Below are 18,532 nucleotides of genomic sequence, written 5' to 3'. Positions count from 1 at the left end.
TGTGCTCCGTGACTTTCTTAACCTTACCCTAAAAACCTTATAATAAAAAAATACTAAAAACCCCATAATAATATCGGATAAACTGTTTCGAAGATTACACTAAACAAACAAACATACAGACAAAAATTCAAAATAAAGTGTAATGGAAACCGGTTATTAATAGGTACTATGCAATTAAAAAATGTAGTTATTTTGATATGACAGATTTATTTGTATGGATGGATGTATGGATATTTGAAAGACCAACAGCCATACATGCATAGTTGATAGTCCTATAGACAGTAAAAATATTTTGTCTGTATGTATGATCACGCTTATCTCCGAAAGTACTGGACGGATTCAAATGAAACGAATATATGAAATAAGAATGATAGGAAATAAAGAAATGACGCCTTAACAAAAGTTGTTCATTGCGACTTATGTAGCTTTCTGCAGGGTGAGTAACTCTACAGGTCTTTTTATATTGGCGCTCGAAGGAAAGACCCCCCAATATAGTATATAAAGTTTTTTTAATCTCTCTAATTATTAGCAAAACTAGCTGAGGGCCGGCATTCCGCTAGTTTATTATGACTTTTAATTGGCTATTTATAGAATTTGAAGTGACAATTTTAATTCCTAACTATATTTTTCCCTTATTACCTCCATCAAATTATGGAAAATAAAGCTTTTGTAAAACAAATTACTTATTAATGTTAAATTTATAATAATGTGATTATAACTATAGAAGTGGAAACGTCAACTGCGGGGAACTACACGTGTTCCGTTCGGAACGGTGCGGGCGCTGATGCAGTGGTGTACCACGTGCTCGTGCGCCGGCCTCCCGCGGCGCCGGCGCCGAGGCTGCTGCGCACCGACACCAACACGTTACACTTAGCATGGGACCCGCCGGAAGATGGGGGTGCCTCCATTCTTGGTATAATTGCCACACATACCTGTTTGTGCCGTTGTATACTTTTGCTCGACTTGGGTCACACACTACCATTAATTAATTATGCTTACATAGATTTACTCAATAATTAATAATAATACTTAGTTATTAATGATGATATTAATAAATCCAAATAAATACCATACATAAAGAAGTCGCAATCAAAATTGGAATTGAGTTCAGTGCTTGAATTTTTTTAATATAGGATATACTTTCTGGTGGCGACGCGAGGGCGCGCCAGATTCATCACCGACAGGCTCGACACAAGTCCCGGCCGGCGACTCCACGCTGACGTTGCGGCGTTTGGCATGTGGCGCCCTCTACCGGGTCACCATGCGCGCGCACAACGCGTTAGGCTATTCACCGATGTCACCTCCACTTCGTGCAAGGACTGATGGTGATAGTAAGCGATGGTGACACTTTTCATTTTGTAATTATTTCTCGGAATAAAAAAATACCACTTCATTAATAAATTGTAAAAAGTTCTTAATATTTTTTGTGTTATGTGTAATCTATATTTATTATTTTCTAATACTTTTATATGATTTTTGATCGAAAAATTACGGCACTGAGTCAGGTCCTTTAAAAAGCTTGCGTGACGATACTATTATTTAGCATTTAGTAATAGTATCGTCACGCAAGCATTTTAAAGGAAAACTCAGTGCCGTAATTTTTCGATTCGAGATACTATAATATTGAGCTCTACATTTCTTTCTGTTAGCTGTTTTTCCGTTGTAATTTATTTGAAAATACACATATCAAATTAAGAAAATGTTGTATATACAGAAGTGAAACCTCCATTGGGCAAGGAATTTGTATGGGCAAATAGCAGCACGTTGCGGCTAAACTTACTGGCCTGGCGTGGGCGATGCGCGGCCGTCAGTTGGAGCGTGTCGGTGCGGGGGGAGCGGGCGGGGGGCGGCTGGCAGGCTCTCGTTGCCGACGGAGAGAGAGCTGAGGTTAATTCTGAAACCTTATCAAATTATTTTTACACTTATTGTTAACATATCTGAAAGAAATCATGAACATTTATTACATTAATAACAATAACATATTAAATAACAACAGGTGTAAACGCGCACATACATACCTTTTTACATTTTTTTATAAAAAAGGTATATATGTACGCTTTTAATACCTATCGTTTAACATAATTACGCAATGCGAAAGTTTAAGAGAACGATCGTGAACATAATAGAGTAAATACATTGTTAAAATATATTATTGCTTTTCTAGGCGAATGGACTGTCATCAGGTACCTGGTATGAGGTCCGCGTGGTGGCTCACGGTCCGGCTGGCGACTCCCCAGCCCTCTACCGTGCGCCAACACTCACACACACTGGAGGTATCTAATCAAGAATTTTAAACGTAATGCGTTTTAACAAACAAAATAAGATTGTTAACTAAAAAAAAAATAACTTTATTTAATTCCTCGTCCTACAAATTAAAAACAGAAAACTTAACCTTAATACTTATTCTCAGAACGCATCGGGGAGCCTGTGCTGGTTCCAGTGGAAGCCCGCAGCCAGATATCGGAAGGGGGAGGAGTCGGGGTGGGGGCGGTAGCGTGGCGCGCTCCTCTCTTGCCGATACTGATAGCTACTGCTCTCGCCACGCTATTGGCTTCTCTTGCTGGTCAGTAGCAACAGATTAGCTGTACAAATATTTTACAAAGACAATAACGAAATAGATTTTAGTAATAAATTAACGAGTCTTACAATCTTTTTTCTTTCTTTACTCGGTGATGACATATAGTATGTAAATTTTACTTTCGATCAGTCGGCGTTGTGTGGGCGCGGCGACGACATCGAGCCTGGTGCCTGCACCGCACTTGTTCCCCGGCTCCTGCGCCCGCGCATCCGCAGCTCTACAGCACGGAACCCGGCAAGAGAAATGGAAAGACCCTATCCCCATCAGATAGTAATCAACATTTTATTATATTCAGTCTCCAAGTGAAAAAATAAAAATAACATTGAACTTATATTTCAATATTTAATCTATTAACTATTTCTATTCCCAATTTCAGTGAAGATTTATATATTTATTGATTTAAGTAAATCTAAACGCTTAATCTTTTGACGATTTAAAGCCCTTAAAGTATTAATTAACACAGATGATCTGCACGATGAGATAAGCCCGTACGCCACATTCAGCATGACGGGCGCGGCGTCGGGGTGTGCGCTGCATTTGCACACGTTCGGCCGCGCCGAGTCGCTTGACTTGGCTGCTGCACCGCCGCGCCCCAACCTGCTCGCGCATTCGCAAGGTATGTATTTTGAAAATTTATAAACAACTAGTTAATAGTTGTTTTTAACGGGAGGATATGTCCTTTTGCCTTCTCTTTGCTTTTTTTTTAGTTGATTTTTTAAATCATTCGTACATATTAAAAATTGCCCGTGACTTCGTCCGTACTCCATCTCTACCTTTCACAAAAATAATCGAGATAATATGTACATATACTTTAACGACGATGATGATGACGAAGTTTCATTCAAAACTTGCAACCCCTAATTCATATATTTAGGGAAATAATTTCAAAATTCCTTTCATAGCGGATGTCTCCTAGTCATAATCTACCTTTCTACCAAATTCAGCGCATTTAGCGCCACCTATAATAGAATACAGGTTTTTCGAAAATCCCACCGGAATAATAGTTTTTTCCGGGATGAAAGGTACCCTATGGAGTATGGAGATGTATCTCCATACTCTTAATTATAAACATACGAAATTTCAAGATTAAATGAGTAAATAACGCATGCAGAGGTAACAAACCAATAAACAAACATACTTGCACATTTATAATATTAGTTGAGATTTATACTATTAATAAAAGTTACAACATAGTTTTAGTAATCCTGCAAGTTAATACGCTATTATATTCTATGAATATCAACAAGAAATAGCAAAGCCGTGGGTAGCTAACATCCAATATTTCGCCATTGACAGAAAACACTCTGCTCCGATAAATCCGCCGACATGTCTCGCAACACAAAGCCATCGTCGGCTGCCAATATCCGGCGCCATTATCTTGTGATTGGCCGAGGCCGGGGCACCGCTCACGTCACATTCACACAATCACGCTGCCTATGAAGTGAACGCCTAGGCTTGGAGAATACTACTTCTAAAATTTAACAATATCCGCCTCGGATTTTGTAACGTCAAATTACACTGAAAAATCCGCGACTGCAATTTGAATTCGTGTCATATTTCTATTTCTACTCCTATCTAGTCACGAATCATCCAACGAAGGAACAGCGACTTTGCATACTTATCGTAGGTCCGCCCCGTCATGAGCTTTATACTCTATACTTCGTGAATCTTCTATGGGTGCCTCTCCAACTAGTGAAGGTCAGCGACATCGTGAATAGTATTTGTTTATCTATATCATGTAGTCTGAACTTTGGTATTATGTTAATCTGGGAGTAAAAACATATCTGCGTTATATCTGTAGGATATAACTTCAGAACCCTAACATTGCGTGTGGTCTGCACACACTTAACCAGTAATTTATTAGATATTTATAGTACTTAGATGGATGTGGCGAGTGGTTCCGCTCTACAATAGGACCGCTCCTTATTCTCCCGTGGATGTCGTACGAGGTGCCTAAGGGCACACAGCCTAGGCAGCTAATAGGCAACAATTGGCCAGAACAATAACTTCAATATTTCAATTCAAATATAGCAAATTTTATGTTTATACGTGTTGTAGTTATACGTGGATATTGGTAAAAAAATTAGGATATTTTCGAAAAAAGAATCTATCGAGAAAACATTTATTAATCGTGTTTCTGTTTTAGCAGAAATTTAGTTGAAGGACTGAAAATATAGTCACAAAAACATAACAGTTGAAAGTTTTGTAATAAGTGTTTGTTTATAATTGTTTGTAATAAGCTTTCAAAAAGGGCATTTCACTATATATGGCGCCTTAACTTGGGTTTAGGTTAATATTTCAATAAGACTCCGAGAATACACTGGGTATATTAGTTATGTATTTAATATTCATCTATAATTGACTATAGCAAATATTAAATTATGTTGAATATTGTGTTTGTTTTGCTATGAAATGTTTATCATAGTGGTGAGGTTTACGAGCGGCCGCTGTATTAACTCCGCTCCAGAGACAAATGGACTAATAAAACTCCGACAATACTGCTTCTATCATAAACCGCTCCATCTCGCGCAAGGACTTCATTCCGTATTCATGAAGGATTTAAAAATGATGTTGCCCAGTGGAGCTGCCTCGTGCTGCGGCTGGAGATTTCGGAACAAAGGATATGCTGCTCGTCAGCTGTTAGTGAGCTCGGAATAGAGAGGAACACTCGATATCTGATAACATTGTATGTACTTGCCGGGTTAAGAAATAAAAGTTTCGCTTTACTTTGTATTTGTATATGAGAACAGCACGCACATACTATATTTATGACGTTCCAAGCAAAAGGGTACCACTGGGCAGTTTCTAGTTTCCGAGATATTTGAGATTTTCAATAAATTTCCATCCCTACAGCATTCCCCTAGAGATGCACCAGTTTTTACCAAAAATTTCAAGTTATGTTGACTTAAAAAAAGATGAAATTCCATACAAACTTCCATACAATCCATATTTCACCACTATATGGATGTAATTTTCAAAATGGAATTAATGCATTATTATTTTTTACCAACTACAAATTTAAATTTACAATTTCACTTCAAAAATGACGAAGTTTCATACAAACTATTTCCACCCCCTTAGGGATGGAATTTCGAAATATCAGTCACTATCTACCTTCAGTAGTTTTCGAGATTTCGTGATGACTGTTTTTTGCTTTTATAAATATAGATGTTGCACGTGCTGAGATCCCTGCAGGTGTCTTGCAAAATATTCAATGTATGTTGTCCCTTGTACTATACAGAGTACGGACGAGCACGCGACAGCGACTCGGAGTCAAGCGGCTCGCCGTGCGCCGCGTGCGCCGCCTCGCTGTACCGCCTGCCTGCCGCGCATCTCTCTGGTAAATATTCTATCCGTAGCAAATTAAGATGATGCGGGAGTGATCCAGCGAATCCTACTCATGCCGCATGAGTTTCTATGCTAATCTTACTAATGTATAATAGTTTTCATAGGCCAAGCCAGTGTTATCTATTGGTAACACTAGTCTCATTACACACACTAAAAAGTTCATAAAAACACAGCAAGCACGATATATTGTAACTAAGTATGCAGAAATCTTATTAATTATCAATTCGAATTCTCATTCAAATGGAGCTGCTTAAAGACTCTGTCTCTTACAGACACACTCCCAGCTGTAGAGTCGAGTGCGGATGATACGTCATACAGCGCTTGCGGTCGGGGGCGCGTGACGAGCGCGCAGCTCGAGCTCACTGAGCGGAGCAAGCGAGCGGAGCGCGACGCGCGGGGCGGAAGAGCGCGCCGGCGCAGGGATCACGCACGCCATATTGCCGCGCCTAGCGGGGGCAGTGTCAGGTAAACTTGTTTACATGTAAAAATATAAAACCTAGCTAAACTTTATTTTTTTCCAATAACTTAAACTCAGTTATTTAAGTACTTAGTTTTCATACATTATTGTTAGGATAGTGATTTGTGAAAGTATCTGACAGAAACATTGACGGAAGGCTTCTATTCGGAAGCCAAAGCTTAATTGGAGGCAACGCAAACAAACCGCCGCGCCGGACCCATGTCAACGGGAGTTCTGTGCTTAGGGCCGCTTGATTGGTCTCGTACGTGACCGGCCTGCACGCGTGACGCCTTCATCGTCGCTAATTTTGTCGAATTTGGTTCCTATTTCTGCTGCGTAGCAATCACTTTGATAAATAAGTTTGCTCGGATCCAAGCAACAGCAATACTTTAGTTTTATTCTAAAAATATGATATGTAACAATACTTTGAAATAATAATGTAAGTACTTTTGAAATAATATTTTTTTTTCTGTTTTGCCACGAAAGCCACCGATTTTAGAATGGATCGAGTATCGGTAATACTATATAGCGAACATATTGGAACTAGCACCCGCCCTTCCCAGCATGGCTTCAGCGCTTGTGACAGACTGAATAAATAGCCGCTCGACTACATTAGTTGATGACGATCTTACTATAAATAAGATCAAGGCTTATTCCCCAAATAGGTTTCGCCAAATCCGCGTAAAACACTTTTTAAACATCTTAACTTGCATGATGAGGCAAGTAATTAAATGACAATCGCAAATGCTCGACACAAGCGCATGCCAAGGAATGAGCCAAAGCTGCCATCCTGTATTAGAATGATGCCCAATTCATTATAATTGTCTCGTATTGTGTATAAGAGATAGAGTTAAGAACGTCTGCTTTTAAAATTAGATTTGTATACTCGGGCATAATGCATATAAAATCATATTATAAATCCTAGCATGTCTGACTGCATCCTGAGAACGATAAACTGTAGCTGCGCTACTCCAATTAGTGATCAATATAATTTTTTTACAAGATTAATTTAAGTGTTTTGTCTTTCAGGTACTTCTCCACTGCAGCGTTGCGGTCTCGTGACCCACTGTGAGCTATATAACCCCTTGTAAATATTCAAAATATTGTACAAAAGCAAACAAAAAAAACTATAATATTATTCTAAAGACACTAATTTCTGTGCACTCTTAACAAAGGCAGTTCATATAGTGTGTTGTTGAATAATGATATATCATCTTTTTTACTAACTCCAAAGTAGTATTTTTGTTGTATGAACTTTGTCGCGATGAGTTTCTCGGCGCGCTCTCCGGCCGACTGAAGCTAATCTTATTAAATAAATAATCCAGTTTTCATCTGCCGTTTCATTATTCACCAGGGACCGGGATGTTACGCGATGTTATAAAACTTTCCAATGACAAAACTTGCCATCATTTACGAAGTTCCAAATTTTTCGAGGATTTCGGAACACCGTTTAAGGCATCGTATTTATCGAATTGAGAATAAATTAGGGTATAATAATACGATGTCATTTATCTTGTTTTTAATATGTAATTATAGTAAAATTAAAGAATACAAACATAAAAAGTCAAATCTGGTAACTTCATAATTATTAAATTCACAACAAAACGGCTTGTTTGTTATAGGTTTGTTATAGATGATTACTTAACTGTAGCTGAACTCTTTACATGATTTGTATTAAATGTAGTACGAAAATCGTTATTAATCTAGGGTGAGTGAAGAATATTATTGTTCTAAATGCTAGGTACATTCCAGTCTAGTCCTAAATACATGGTAACCATATATTTAAAACAACACATGAACACACAATATTAGCTAATATTATAAATGCGAAATTTTGTGAGGATGTTTGTATAGCGTTTTTATAACTCTAAGCTGTGGACATAACCAAATGAACAAAGGGTACTACGACACTTCGTACATTTTTAAACAGTAAAAGTAAAATGTCGCGAGCCGGCGCTTTGATTGACGTCGCCAGTTCTCGCCATCGCCCCAGATCAATTTCATTGCGGATCGATCTCTGGCTTCTCAATGAATAAAGTGTCTTATATTTCTATTGCATTGCATTATACATACCTTTGAGCTTACATTTATTCGTCTGTGAAAATTTGTAACTACATTACCTAACGTATGTTATTGTAAGTTCAATATTTTCTATTTATTTATTCAAACTTTATTTACCAAAATTGGTACAATGGCGGACTTAACGCTGAAAGCATTCTTCAGCAGTCAACCTTCGGGAGAAACAGAAAGACTAAAGCAATAGATGAAAAAAAAATAATACAAACATCAATTTATACATAGATACATACAAATATTATAAATAAGTAAGAGTAATCTAATTCTGCTTTAATATAGAATCAGGCGAACTTAGACCTCGCGAACACAATACTTTTTTTACAAAATTGCAAATATTTCAAAAACGACTTATCCGAATTTGATTTCCCCCGAACTTCGATTTGTCAATAATTTCACTTTTCAATCATGAGAAGCTATTCAGATCTAGATACGAATAATATCGAGGACATCTTGTGCACGTCGTGTTGACTCGTATCTTTGGAGATCTCTGCGGCCGCGCGGTCCAATTAGTGATCGAGGGATTCGAGAGCCGGCGCCGGCTCTCAGACCAGCGGCTAAGAGCCGAGCGGCAGGCTATGCAGCGGTGGCCTACGGTTACACGCTGATTTCGTGTAACGATATGTGAACAGCTCTCCCGTCACAAGGCCTTATTATTTACTGTAACCTTTACCAAAATTAAATATTACGAATTATATTTTGAAATCATATTACATAAAAATGCACTTGTACAAAATCAGGAACATGCCCAGACAAGAGAAAAAACGCAAGTGTAGGAAATGTAATGACTAGAGAGCAACTTTTGATATTAATTATATAGCTTTTCACTTTCTAGGTAAACATAAACATTTTATTGTTTGTAAAGCGACTGGAATGTAAATAGGATGAGGAGTGGACGCGACCAGCGGCGGCGAATCGAATGATATTCTAATGAATGAAAATGATATTCGTAATAAATTCAAACGGAGGAGGCGGCGAACAAAATTGAATTGTTGTCAGCGGCTCGTTATAGCGCCACGACACTGTCCCGCGCGCTTTATATTGCTCTCCTTGAATTTAATTTGCCGTTTACGAGCTTTGTTTGAGAATAATGTACTCAAATACATTAATACACAAATAAAATTAAAATATCATTTACTACGAAGCAGCACGATACTGTTTATTTCACTGTTACTATTATTGTATCTAAACTATGTATTTGTGGAGGAATCTGGAGGCAATCACTTTGATAAATAAGTTTGCTCGGATCCAAGCAACAGCAATACTTTAGTTTTATTCTAAAAATATGATATGTAACAATACTTTGAAATAATAATGTAAGTACTTTTGAAATAATATTTTTTTTTCTGTTTTGCCACGAAAGCCACCGATTTTAGAATGGATCGAGTATCGGTAATACTATATAGCGAACATATTGGAACTAGCACCCGCCCTTCCCAGCATGGCTTCAGCGCTTGTGACAGACTGAATAAATAGCCGCTCGACTACATTAGTTGATGACGATCTTACTATAAATAAGATCAAGGCTTATTCCCCAAATAGGTTTCGCCAAATCCGCGTAAAACACTTTTTAAACATCTTAACTTGCATGATGAGGCAAGTAATTAAATGACAATCGCAAATGCTCGACACAAGCGCATGCCAAGGAATGAGCCAAAGCTGCCATCCTGTATTAGAATGATGCCCAATTCATTATAATTGTCTCGTATTGTGTATAAGAGATAGAGTTAAGAACGTCTGCTTTTAAAATTAGATTTGTATACTCGGGCATAATGCATATAAAATCATATTATAAATCCTAGCATGTCTGACTGCATCCTGAGAACGATAAACTGTAGCTGCGCTACTCCAATTAGTGGTCAATATAATTTTTTTACAAGATTAATTTAAGTGTTTTGTCTTTCAGGTACTTCTCCACTGCAGCGTTGCGGTCTCGTGACCCACTGTGAGCTATATAACCCCTTGTAAATATTCAAAATATTGTACAAAAGCAAACAAAAAAAACTATAATATTATTCTAAAGACACTAATTTCTGTGCACTCTTAACAAAGGCAGTTCATATAGTGTGTTGTTGAATAATGATATATCATCTTTTTTACTAACTCCAAAGTAGTATTTTTGTTGTATGAACTTTGTCGCGATGAGTTTCTCGGCGCGCTCTCCGGCCGACTGAAGCTAATCTTATTAAATAAATAATCCAGTTTTCATCTGCCGTTTCATTATTCACCAGGGACCGGGATGTTACGCGATGTTATAAAACTTTCCAATGACAAAACTTGCCATCATTTACGAAGTTCCAAATTTTTCGAGGATTTCGGAACACCGTTTAAGGCATCGTATTTATCCAATTGAGAATAAATTAAGGTATAATAATACGATGTCATTTATCTTGTTTTTAATATGTAATTATAGTAAAATTAAAGAATACAAACATAAAAAGTCAAATCTGGTAACTTCATAATTATTAAATTCACAACAAAACGGCTTGTTTGTTATAGGTTTGTTATAGATGATTACTTAACTGTAGCTGAACTCTTTACATGATTTGTATTAAATGTAGTACGAAAATCGTTATTAATCTAGGGTGAGTGAAGAATATTATTGTTCTAAATGCTAGGTACATTCCAGTCTAGTCCTAAATACATGGTAACCATATATTTAAAACAACACATGAACACACAATATTAGCTAATATTATAAATGCGAAATTTTGTGAGGATGTTTGTATAGCGTTTTTATAACTCTAAGCTGTGGACATAACCAAATGAACAAAGGGTACTACGACACTTCGTACATTTTTAAACAGTAAAAGTAAAATGTCGCGAGCCGGCGCTTTGATTGACGTCGCCAGTTCTCGCCATCGCCCCAGATCAATTTCATTGCGGATCGATCTCTGGCTTCTCAATGAATAAAGTGTCTTATATTTCTATTGCATTGCATTATACATACCTTTGAGCTTACATTTATTCGTCTGTGAAAATTTGTAACTACATTACCTAACGTATGTTATTGTAAGTTCAATATTTTCTATTTATTTATTCAAACTTTATTTACCAAAATTGGTACAATGGCGGACTTAACGCTGAAAGCATTCTTCAGCAGTCAACCTTCGGGAGAAACAGAAAGACTAAAGCAATAGATGAAAAAATAATAATACAAACATAAATATATACATAGATACATACAAATATTATAAATAAGTAAGAGTAATCTAATTCTGCTTTAATATAGAATCAGGCGAACTTAGACCTCGCGAACACAATACTTTTTTTTACAAAATTGCAAATATTTCAAAAACGACTTAACCGAATTTGATTTCCCCCGAACTTCGATTTGTCAATAATTTCACTTTTCAATCATGAGAAGCTATTCAGAACTAGATGCGAATAATATCGAGGACATCTTGTGCACGTCGTGTTGACTCGTATCTTTGGAGATCTCTGCGGCCGCGCGGTCCAATTAGTGATCGAGGGATTCGAGAGCCGGCGCCGGCTCTCAGACCAGCGGCTAAGAGCCGAGCGGCAGGCTATGCAGCGGTGGCCTACGGTTACACGCTGATTTCGTGTAACGATATGTGAACAGCTCTCCCGTCACAAGGCCTTATTATTTACTGTAACCTTTACCAAAATTAAATATTACGAATTATATTTTGAAATCATATTACATAAAAATGCACTTGTACAAAATCAGGAACATGCCCAGACAAGAGAAAAAACGCAAGTGTAGGAAATGTAATGACTAGAGAGCAACTTTTGATATTAATTATATAGCTTTTCACTTTCTAGGTAAACATAAACATTTTATTGTATGTAAAGCGACTGGAATGTAAATAGGATGAGGAGTGGACGCGACCAGCGGCCGCGAATCGAATGATATTCTAATGAATGAAAATGATATTCGTAATAAATTCAAACGGAGGAGGCGGCGAACAAAATTGAATTGTTGTCAGCGGCTCGTTATAGCGCCACGACACTGTCCCGCGCGCTTTATATTGCTCTCCTTGAATTTAATTTGCCGTTTACGAGCTTTGTTTGAGAATAATGTACTCAAATACATTAATACACAAATAAAATTAAAATATCATTTACTACGAAGCAGCACGATACTGTTTATTTCACTGTTACTATTATTGTATCTAAACTATGTATTTGTGGAGGAATCTGGAGCGGAATTAAATAATAAATAATATTTTACTCAATTTTATAAGCTGTAGTGATTCTAATTTCATTGAGAAGTAGTAAGTACTTATTTTGTTTGTCGCAGCACGGCATAAAACGTGTATGAAGACTTCAAAATCTGAAAAAAAATACGAATAAGAATTTCGGTTTATTCCTAAACATTCCTCTTTATAAATTCAGTAACTATAGATTTATATGGGTAAGACTAACCTAGCAGCGTATAAATGTTGAAATGCTCTTTCATCCAATACACCACTACAGTCAGAAAGCATACCTTGACGAAGGTGTCCAACGAGAGCGGGATGATGAGGCCGGCGGCGGGGCGCAGCGGCCGCTTGGCGCGCTCCATGGCCAGCAGCAGCGCGCGCTGGAAGCGCAGCCCGGCGCCCAGCCACCCGCTTCGGTACATCGACTCCATCAGCTTGTCGCTCTGAGAAACACAAGTGGATTTAAAATCCATAGATGAATCTTTGGTGGAGGTCTTGTGTGATGTAGTCTTTCTAAAAATTCTGTTCGACATACGTCTTAATATTTTGGTAAAATTGTGCACCTTTTAGAGTTACGCCACGTTGCTCAATTGCGCTCTATCTTGTTGACATCCGTTGACGGATCAACGAATAACAACTTACAAATTGTATGGAGTTTCGATGTATAGATACATACGCACGTCAAATAACAGGCCACGTCGGAGATGCAAAGTACTGCGTCGTCGCAACGGAGCACGACTGAGCAATGGGGCATGAGTATTTTACTCACTTCGACCTGCACCTCGTTGCCATAGTAACAGTAGAGAAACAGTTCCGTAAGTATGCACGTGATGAACAGAGTCATCGACGCGAACTCCACGCTCAGAACGTTCAGCTGCAACATGCGATACACGATTATCATCAGAGCATCATAAATGATCTCAAGTTACGCAGTGGCTACTCACGCTGACGAGCTTGTAGGCCGCCATACACAGGATCCAGCCTCCAATCCCGAACTGAATGAGGATGGCACTTCCAAAAATATCCTGCAGCAGGCTGAGTATTCTGGATAAAACATATTATCACTTTAATCAATACTGAATATCTAACCTTATAATTTCTTAGATCGAATAAACTGTGTAAATTTTTACACGTAAAGAAGTACTACTAAACTGAAACAATGTGAGCAATCATGGGCTAGCTTACCCAATCCTATAATAATTTAAATATACTTACACTGTTATCTTTTTGTAATGATCCAAGCATTCCAAAAACAGCTGGTTCAAAATGAAATCATACTGCTCTCTGTTGTATGACTTCTCCACTGCTCTCTCAGAAAGAGTTTCAAAGTTAGCCCTGAAGACAAGCGATACATATTTATTATTCATTCAATAAATACATTTAATGTTCTTATTATTAATAATAATATTGTCCAAAAAGCCTCTTCAAGGCACCTATTATATGAAAGTACGAACCGCAGAATGGAGAGCTGCGTCTTACACTGGAAGAGCACGGTGGCGACGAACGCGTCCATGGTGGTGTTGGCGATGCCGACCAGCGTCGTCACGTAGTACGAGTACACCAGCACCAGCGAGAACCTAGCGATGATAAACTTCTCCTAGATTCCTCGTCAACAATTGAATATCATAAAAAGCAATTCTAGATGGATCTCACAGCCTGCCGGATTCGTGGGTGTCCTTTGTCCTTACGAAGCAGCTGTTTATCCGAAATACCATTAAGATAGAAAAATCTTTTCATTTTACCTTATGAACAAAAATATTACACTGTAATTTTACGACTATCAGCATTACTGTAATCATTTTTAAACAATATACATCCATGTCTTGTCTACTTTTAGAATTTTATAAGAACACCAACTACTAACTTTCCTAAATGCGAGTAGTCAACTCCGGTCCAGAAGGGAAACTCTACGTTTTGCCCTCGCATGTAATACATGATGGGGAAGACGATCCAGAGCGTGCAGGTGAGGACAGCGGTGCCGGCGTACGCGCGCTGCAGACGAGCCATGCTGCGCGCCGTGTGCTCGAGCAGCGCGCGCCGCCACTCCGCCGGCGCCGCGCCGCCGTGAGCTGGCTCTGCAATCACAAGCGTCATACCTCACTTCTTTAAGCTTTTTGTAACTTTATGTAATCTTAAGCGAGAATACTTACCATCGAAACTAATGACCATGAGATCGATACGATGCGCTTTTGTATGGAACACAATCTGCTTAACGATGGAGGTCACATGACACAGAAGCAGGAACATCACGCGAGCCAGCTTGTCCATGTCGTCCCGCTCCTGTTGCAAGACATCATTTATTATGTTCATAATTTCTGTATCACATCAAATTCCTGTACGAAGTCTCTTCGATAACCACAAAAAATCGTCTCTCAAACTGGCCGATGGGATCTATAACTTTTGTAGAAACTGACTTTTTTAACTTTGTCAGAGGTTATATATCTAGTCTGAAAAAAAAAATAATAATGAAACGAAATAGAAATAAAAAGAAAAGGTGATAAGACCTGATAAGCGTAAACGCATTCCTGCAGAAGGTAAGTTGTTGTGACGAGGAGCGCGAACCAGCAGTAGAGGTCGTGCGCGGCGCGGCGCGGACTCAGCCGGCAGAAGCCGCACCAGCGCAAGGTGGCCAGGTGCGGCTGCACGGCCTCGCGCGCCAGCGACGGCGCCCCGTCCGCCGCTACTATCGCTAAGCTGTGCCATTACAATGTATTTACTCAAATAAATTAGACTATATGTACATACCCAAATTCATTGCAATACAACTTTGATGTCACCTTGAGATGGTTGCTCGACTTTTAATCAACTACATACTTACTAATAACCGTGAAAATTTTAATGAAAGTTACTTTCACAGTTTGTAATAAAAAATTACCCATCGCCCCATCACCAAGGGGTCGACGCGATGGACATATTTTATTATTATTATATTTGAATAATTTCACTAGTTCAATTCAAATTTACCAATTATTAATATTATTTTAAGATGGGTGGTTCGTGGTGCTGAAAAGGAGGTGTGTACGTCTCAAAAGAAAAATCTTTTCACTTGTGAGAGGAAAAGTGATGGATGTGAGTCACTGATATTAATGTCATTTTAATTCAAGTGATTCATCATAAATTTAGAATGCCCCCCCCCCTCCCCGCGCGCGCTTTACGTATTGTGTAATGGCAAGCAACATATTTGTCAACCCGCACGCGGGGACCATTTTAAATCTTTGTTTGTCAAACAAAAAACTGTAATGGCACAGAAAAATACGTATGTTTGCATGTTGACATTGTGCTGCCGGCATACCCGCCGCATTTAATAATATGGTGTTACCCTTCTGTCTATACACGATAAGATTTGTTATTTTCTACACAAACAATTTGCATTTAAAAAGTAATCGATATAAAATATTTAAAAATAATCGCTAAAACTTAATTGTGGTTTTATAATATTTGTAAGTATCATTTTTTTAAAATTAAGTACTTCTCAACAGCCATTCAGCAGTCTGGAACGAAAAGACAAAATAAAGTTTAAGATTCCAATGCGATTAAAGAACTAAGGACTCAAAATGTTTTATATAACATTTCTGTCAATCTGGATAATAATATACTTACACAAGACTATCTTTACAGCTATATAATTATAAGTTAAATAAACAGTAACTGTTAATATTTTAACCCTGCGCTGCGATGAAATTGAATTTTATGCTTACTTTCATAGGTAATAATCAGATGCCCGCGACTTCGTTCACGTGGCCGTATAATTTTTTTAAGTAGTCAAAATTATTAGAGAGATAAACAAAAATCTTTATATAAAATATCATATTGGGGGTCTTTCCTTCGAGCGCCAATATAAAAAGACCTGAAGAGTTACTCACCCTGAAGTGGTCCCTCCATCCATTTCAGTAAAAAATACTAAATGTACTGACAAAATATCTTTACTGTTATATTATAATAGTATAGATATAGGTAATACTAGGTAATAATTAGTTGCATGAGTAGGAAAAGAAGACTACCATTACGAACAAAGTGGGAAAATGCTCAATATATTATTACAAGCTATTAGATATCAATTTGGAAGTTATCCCAAATAAAAAATCAAGATGGGTGTGCCCCTTAGGCCCTGGATAGCTGCTAACTGTTACGTCCAAGCAAATGAATAATAGAAAGCAGCGAAAGATTGTCCCTCCACGGAGGACGCGGAGGGGCGGCGGTCATCAAATATTCAGTAGCAATCGGGGATATTAGAGCCACTAATAACATGTTACTTAATTATACACGTCGGCACCTAATGAGTATTTATACTTAATTACTATATTAATTGCTAGAAATATGACTGACATATTTTTGCAGCTAACTAGCATTTTCCCGAAGCATCAGCTGTTAAAATGTGATATATTTGCAGCTTTTGCTAACGCTATATATTTAACCGACTTCTAAAAAGGAAGAAGGAAGAAGTTATTGAGTTCAGTTGTTTTTTATTAAGTATGTTCAATTATATGTCAATTGGAGATCGATTTTTACAATTTTTGTTTTGATTGAAAGAGTATATCGTATAGTACTCGTCATGAGGTTCTATTTTTTGGGCTTTAATACTAGTTCAGACCTGGTTAGGTCTGAACTAGGTAGGTAGGTAGGTAACTAGGGTAGGTTTACCCTAACATTTTTGGGACAAGCTTTTATATTTACCTACATTATCAGAAAATTTAAAATCCGTGCAAAAATAAGAAGAATCCTCCTCCACCAACAGCTCATGTTAACCAGCTCCATTATCAGATCCTGGATACCATCTAATATTAAAACACTCATCAAGACGAATCAAATGAGCCCAAACTCGATGAAATTAGGTCGTTTAATTGCTGAGTTCCTATCCTATTGTTCTACCTTTCAGTTCCATCATCAGATTAGCTCTATGTCACAATAATATTGCATTGTCATCCGACATATATGCAATAAAACAAAGGTTCAGTGGGGGCGCGGGGTGCGAGCAACAGTTTTGTCACAATGCTAATGCGAGCCATCGACCAAATATAAAGAATAACGCATTCGATGAAATCCTGAATTGAAAAATCAGCATTAAAATCAGTTCAACCCGTTTTGCTGCTACAACACGCCACGAACATACACAGACACGTCGATCAAATACATAAGTGGGTACGGCTATCATGGGGGTTAAAAATACGTAACTAATCGAATGCATTCACGAAGGAGATAATATAATATGAATCTAGGAATATAGATGGCGCTTTTTCATTGGGCTAGATTGACAAACGCGCAGTCCAGTCGTTTGCGCCAAAATATAAGTTCTACACAACACGGTTGGTTGGTTGGTCGGTCGGTCGGTCGGTCGGTCGGTCGGTCGGTCGGTCGGTCGGTCGGTCGGTCGGTCGGTCGGTCGGTCGGTCGGTCGGTCGGTCGGTCGGTCGGTCGGTCGGTCGGTCGGTCGGTCGGTCGGTCGGTCGGTCGGTCGGTCGGTCGGTCGGTCGGTCGGTCGGTCGGTCGGTCGGTCGGTCGGTCGGTCGGTCGGTCGGTCGGTCGGTCGGTCGGTCGGTCGGTCGGTCGGTCGGTCGGTCGGTCGGTCGGTCGGTCGGTCGGTCGGTCGGTCGGTCGGTCGGTCGGTCGGTCGGTCGGTCGGTCGGTCGGTCGGTCGGTCGGTCGGTCGGTCGGTCGGTCGGTCGGTCGGTCGGTCGGTCGGTCGGTCGGTCGGTCGGTCGGTCGGTCGGTCGGTCGGTCGGTCGGTCGGTCGGTCGGTCGGTCGGTCGGTCGGTCGGTCGGTCGGTCGGTCGGTCGGTCGGTCGGTCGGTCGGTCGGTCGGTCGGTCGGTCGGTCGGTCGGTCGGTCGGTCGGTCGGTCGGTCGGTCGGTCGGTCGGTCGGTCGGTCGGTCGGTCGGTCGGTCGGTCGGTCGGTCGGTCGGTCGGTCGGTC

At 39.1% G+C, this 18,532-nt stretch overlaps 2 protein-coding genes across 8 annotated transcripts in view; one reads left to right on the top strand and one right to left on the bottom strand.

Annotated features, from left to right (window-relative positions):
• The window catches only part of LOC128679366 (cell adhesion molecule Dscam2-like), a 34,798-nt gene extending 27,090 nt beyond the window's left edge, over window positions 1-7,708 (top strand). For 4 of the 6 annotated variants that reach the window (XM_053761566.1, XM_053761551.1, XM_053761575.2 and 1 more), the window contains exons 28-37: window positions 725-913; window positions 1,134-1,331; window positions 1,715-1,887; window positions 2,165-2,273; window positions 2,411-2,563; window positions 2,708-2,848; window positions 3,027-3,194; window positions 5,820-5,918; window positions 6,199-6,391; window positions 7,413-7,708. In XM_053761566.1, coding sequence (XP_053617541.1) covers window positions 725-913; window positions 1,134-1,331; window positions 1,715-1,887; window positions 2,165-2,273; window positions 2,411-2,563; window positions 2,708-2,848; window positions 3,027-3,194; window positions 5,820-5,918; window positions 6,199-6,391; window positions 7,413-7,455 — 1,466 coding nt within the window. In that variant the 3' untranslated portion in view covers window positions 7,456-7,708. Of the gene's footprint in view, window positions 1-724; window positions 914-1,133; window positions 1,332-1,714; window positions 1,888-2,164; window positions 2,274-2,410; window positions 2,564-2,707; window positions 2,849-3,026; window positions 3,195-5,819; window positions 5,919-6,198; window positions 6,392-6,869; window positions 6,899-7,412 lie in introns of all 6 variants that reach the window. The other 2 variants (XM_053761593.1, XM_053761584.1) reach the window with 2 other exon arrangements.
• Window positions 7,709-10,866: 3,158 nt separating this feature from the next.
• LOC128676766 (odorant receptor 94b) lies at window positions 10,867-16,207 on the bottom strand. 2 transcript variants are annotated; one of them, XM_053757085.1, is made up of 10 exons: window positions 16,092-16,207; window positions 15,127-15,316; window positions 14,773-14,902; window positions 14,487-14,697; window positions 14,077-14,199; window positions 13,838-13,957; window positions 13,567-13,666; window positions 13,392-13,496; window positions 12,910-13,065; window positions 10,867-12,753 (listed from the first exon to the last, which is right to left on the bottom strand). In XM_053757085.1, the coding sequence occupies exons 1-10, from the start codon at window positions 16,103-16,105 to the stop codon at window positions 12,703-12,705; spliced, it is 1,200 nt and encodes a 399-aa protein (XP_053613060.1). In that variant the 5' UTR covers window positions 16,106-16,207; the 3' UTR covers window positions 10,867-12,702. The 2 variants fall into 2 exon arrangements, with proteins under 2 accessions (XP_053613060.1, XP_053613069.1); XM_053757094.1 differs by lacking the exon at window positions 13,392-13,496.
• Window positions 16,208-18,532: the final 2,325 nt, after the last annotated feature.

The sequence above is a fragment of the Plodia interpunctella genome, chromosome 2, assembly GCF_027563975.2.
Source record: "Plodia interpunctella isolate USDA-ARS_2022_Savannah chromosome 2, ilPloInte3.2, whole genome shotgun sequence".
Lineage (NCBI taxonomy): Eukaryota > Metazoa > Arthropoda > Insecta > Lepidoptera > Pyralidae > Plodia > Plodia interpunctella.
The sequence above is the reverse complement of the archived record's forward strand: the minus strand, read 5'-3'. Positions and strand labels throughout refer to the sequence as shown.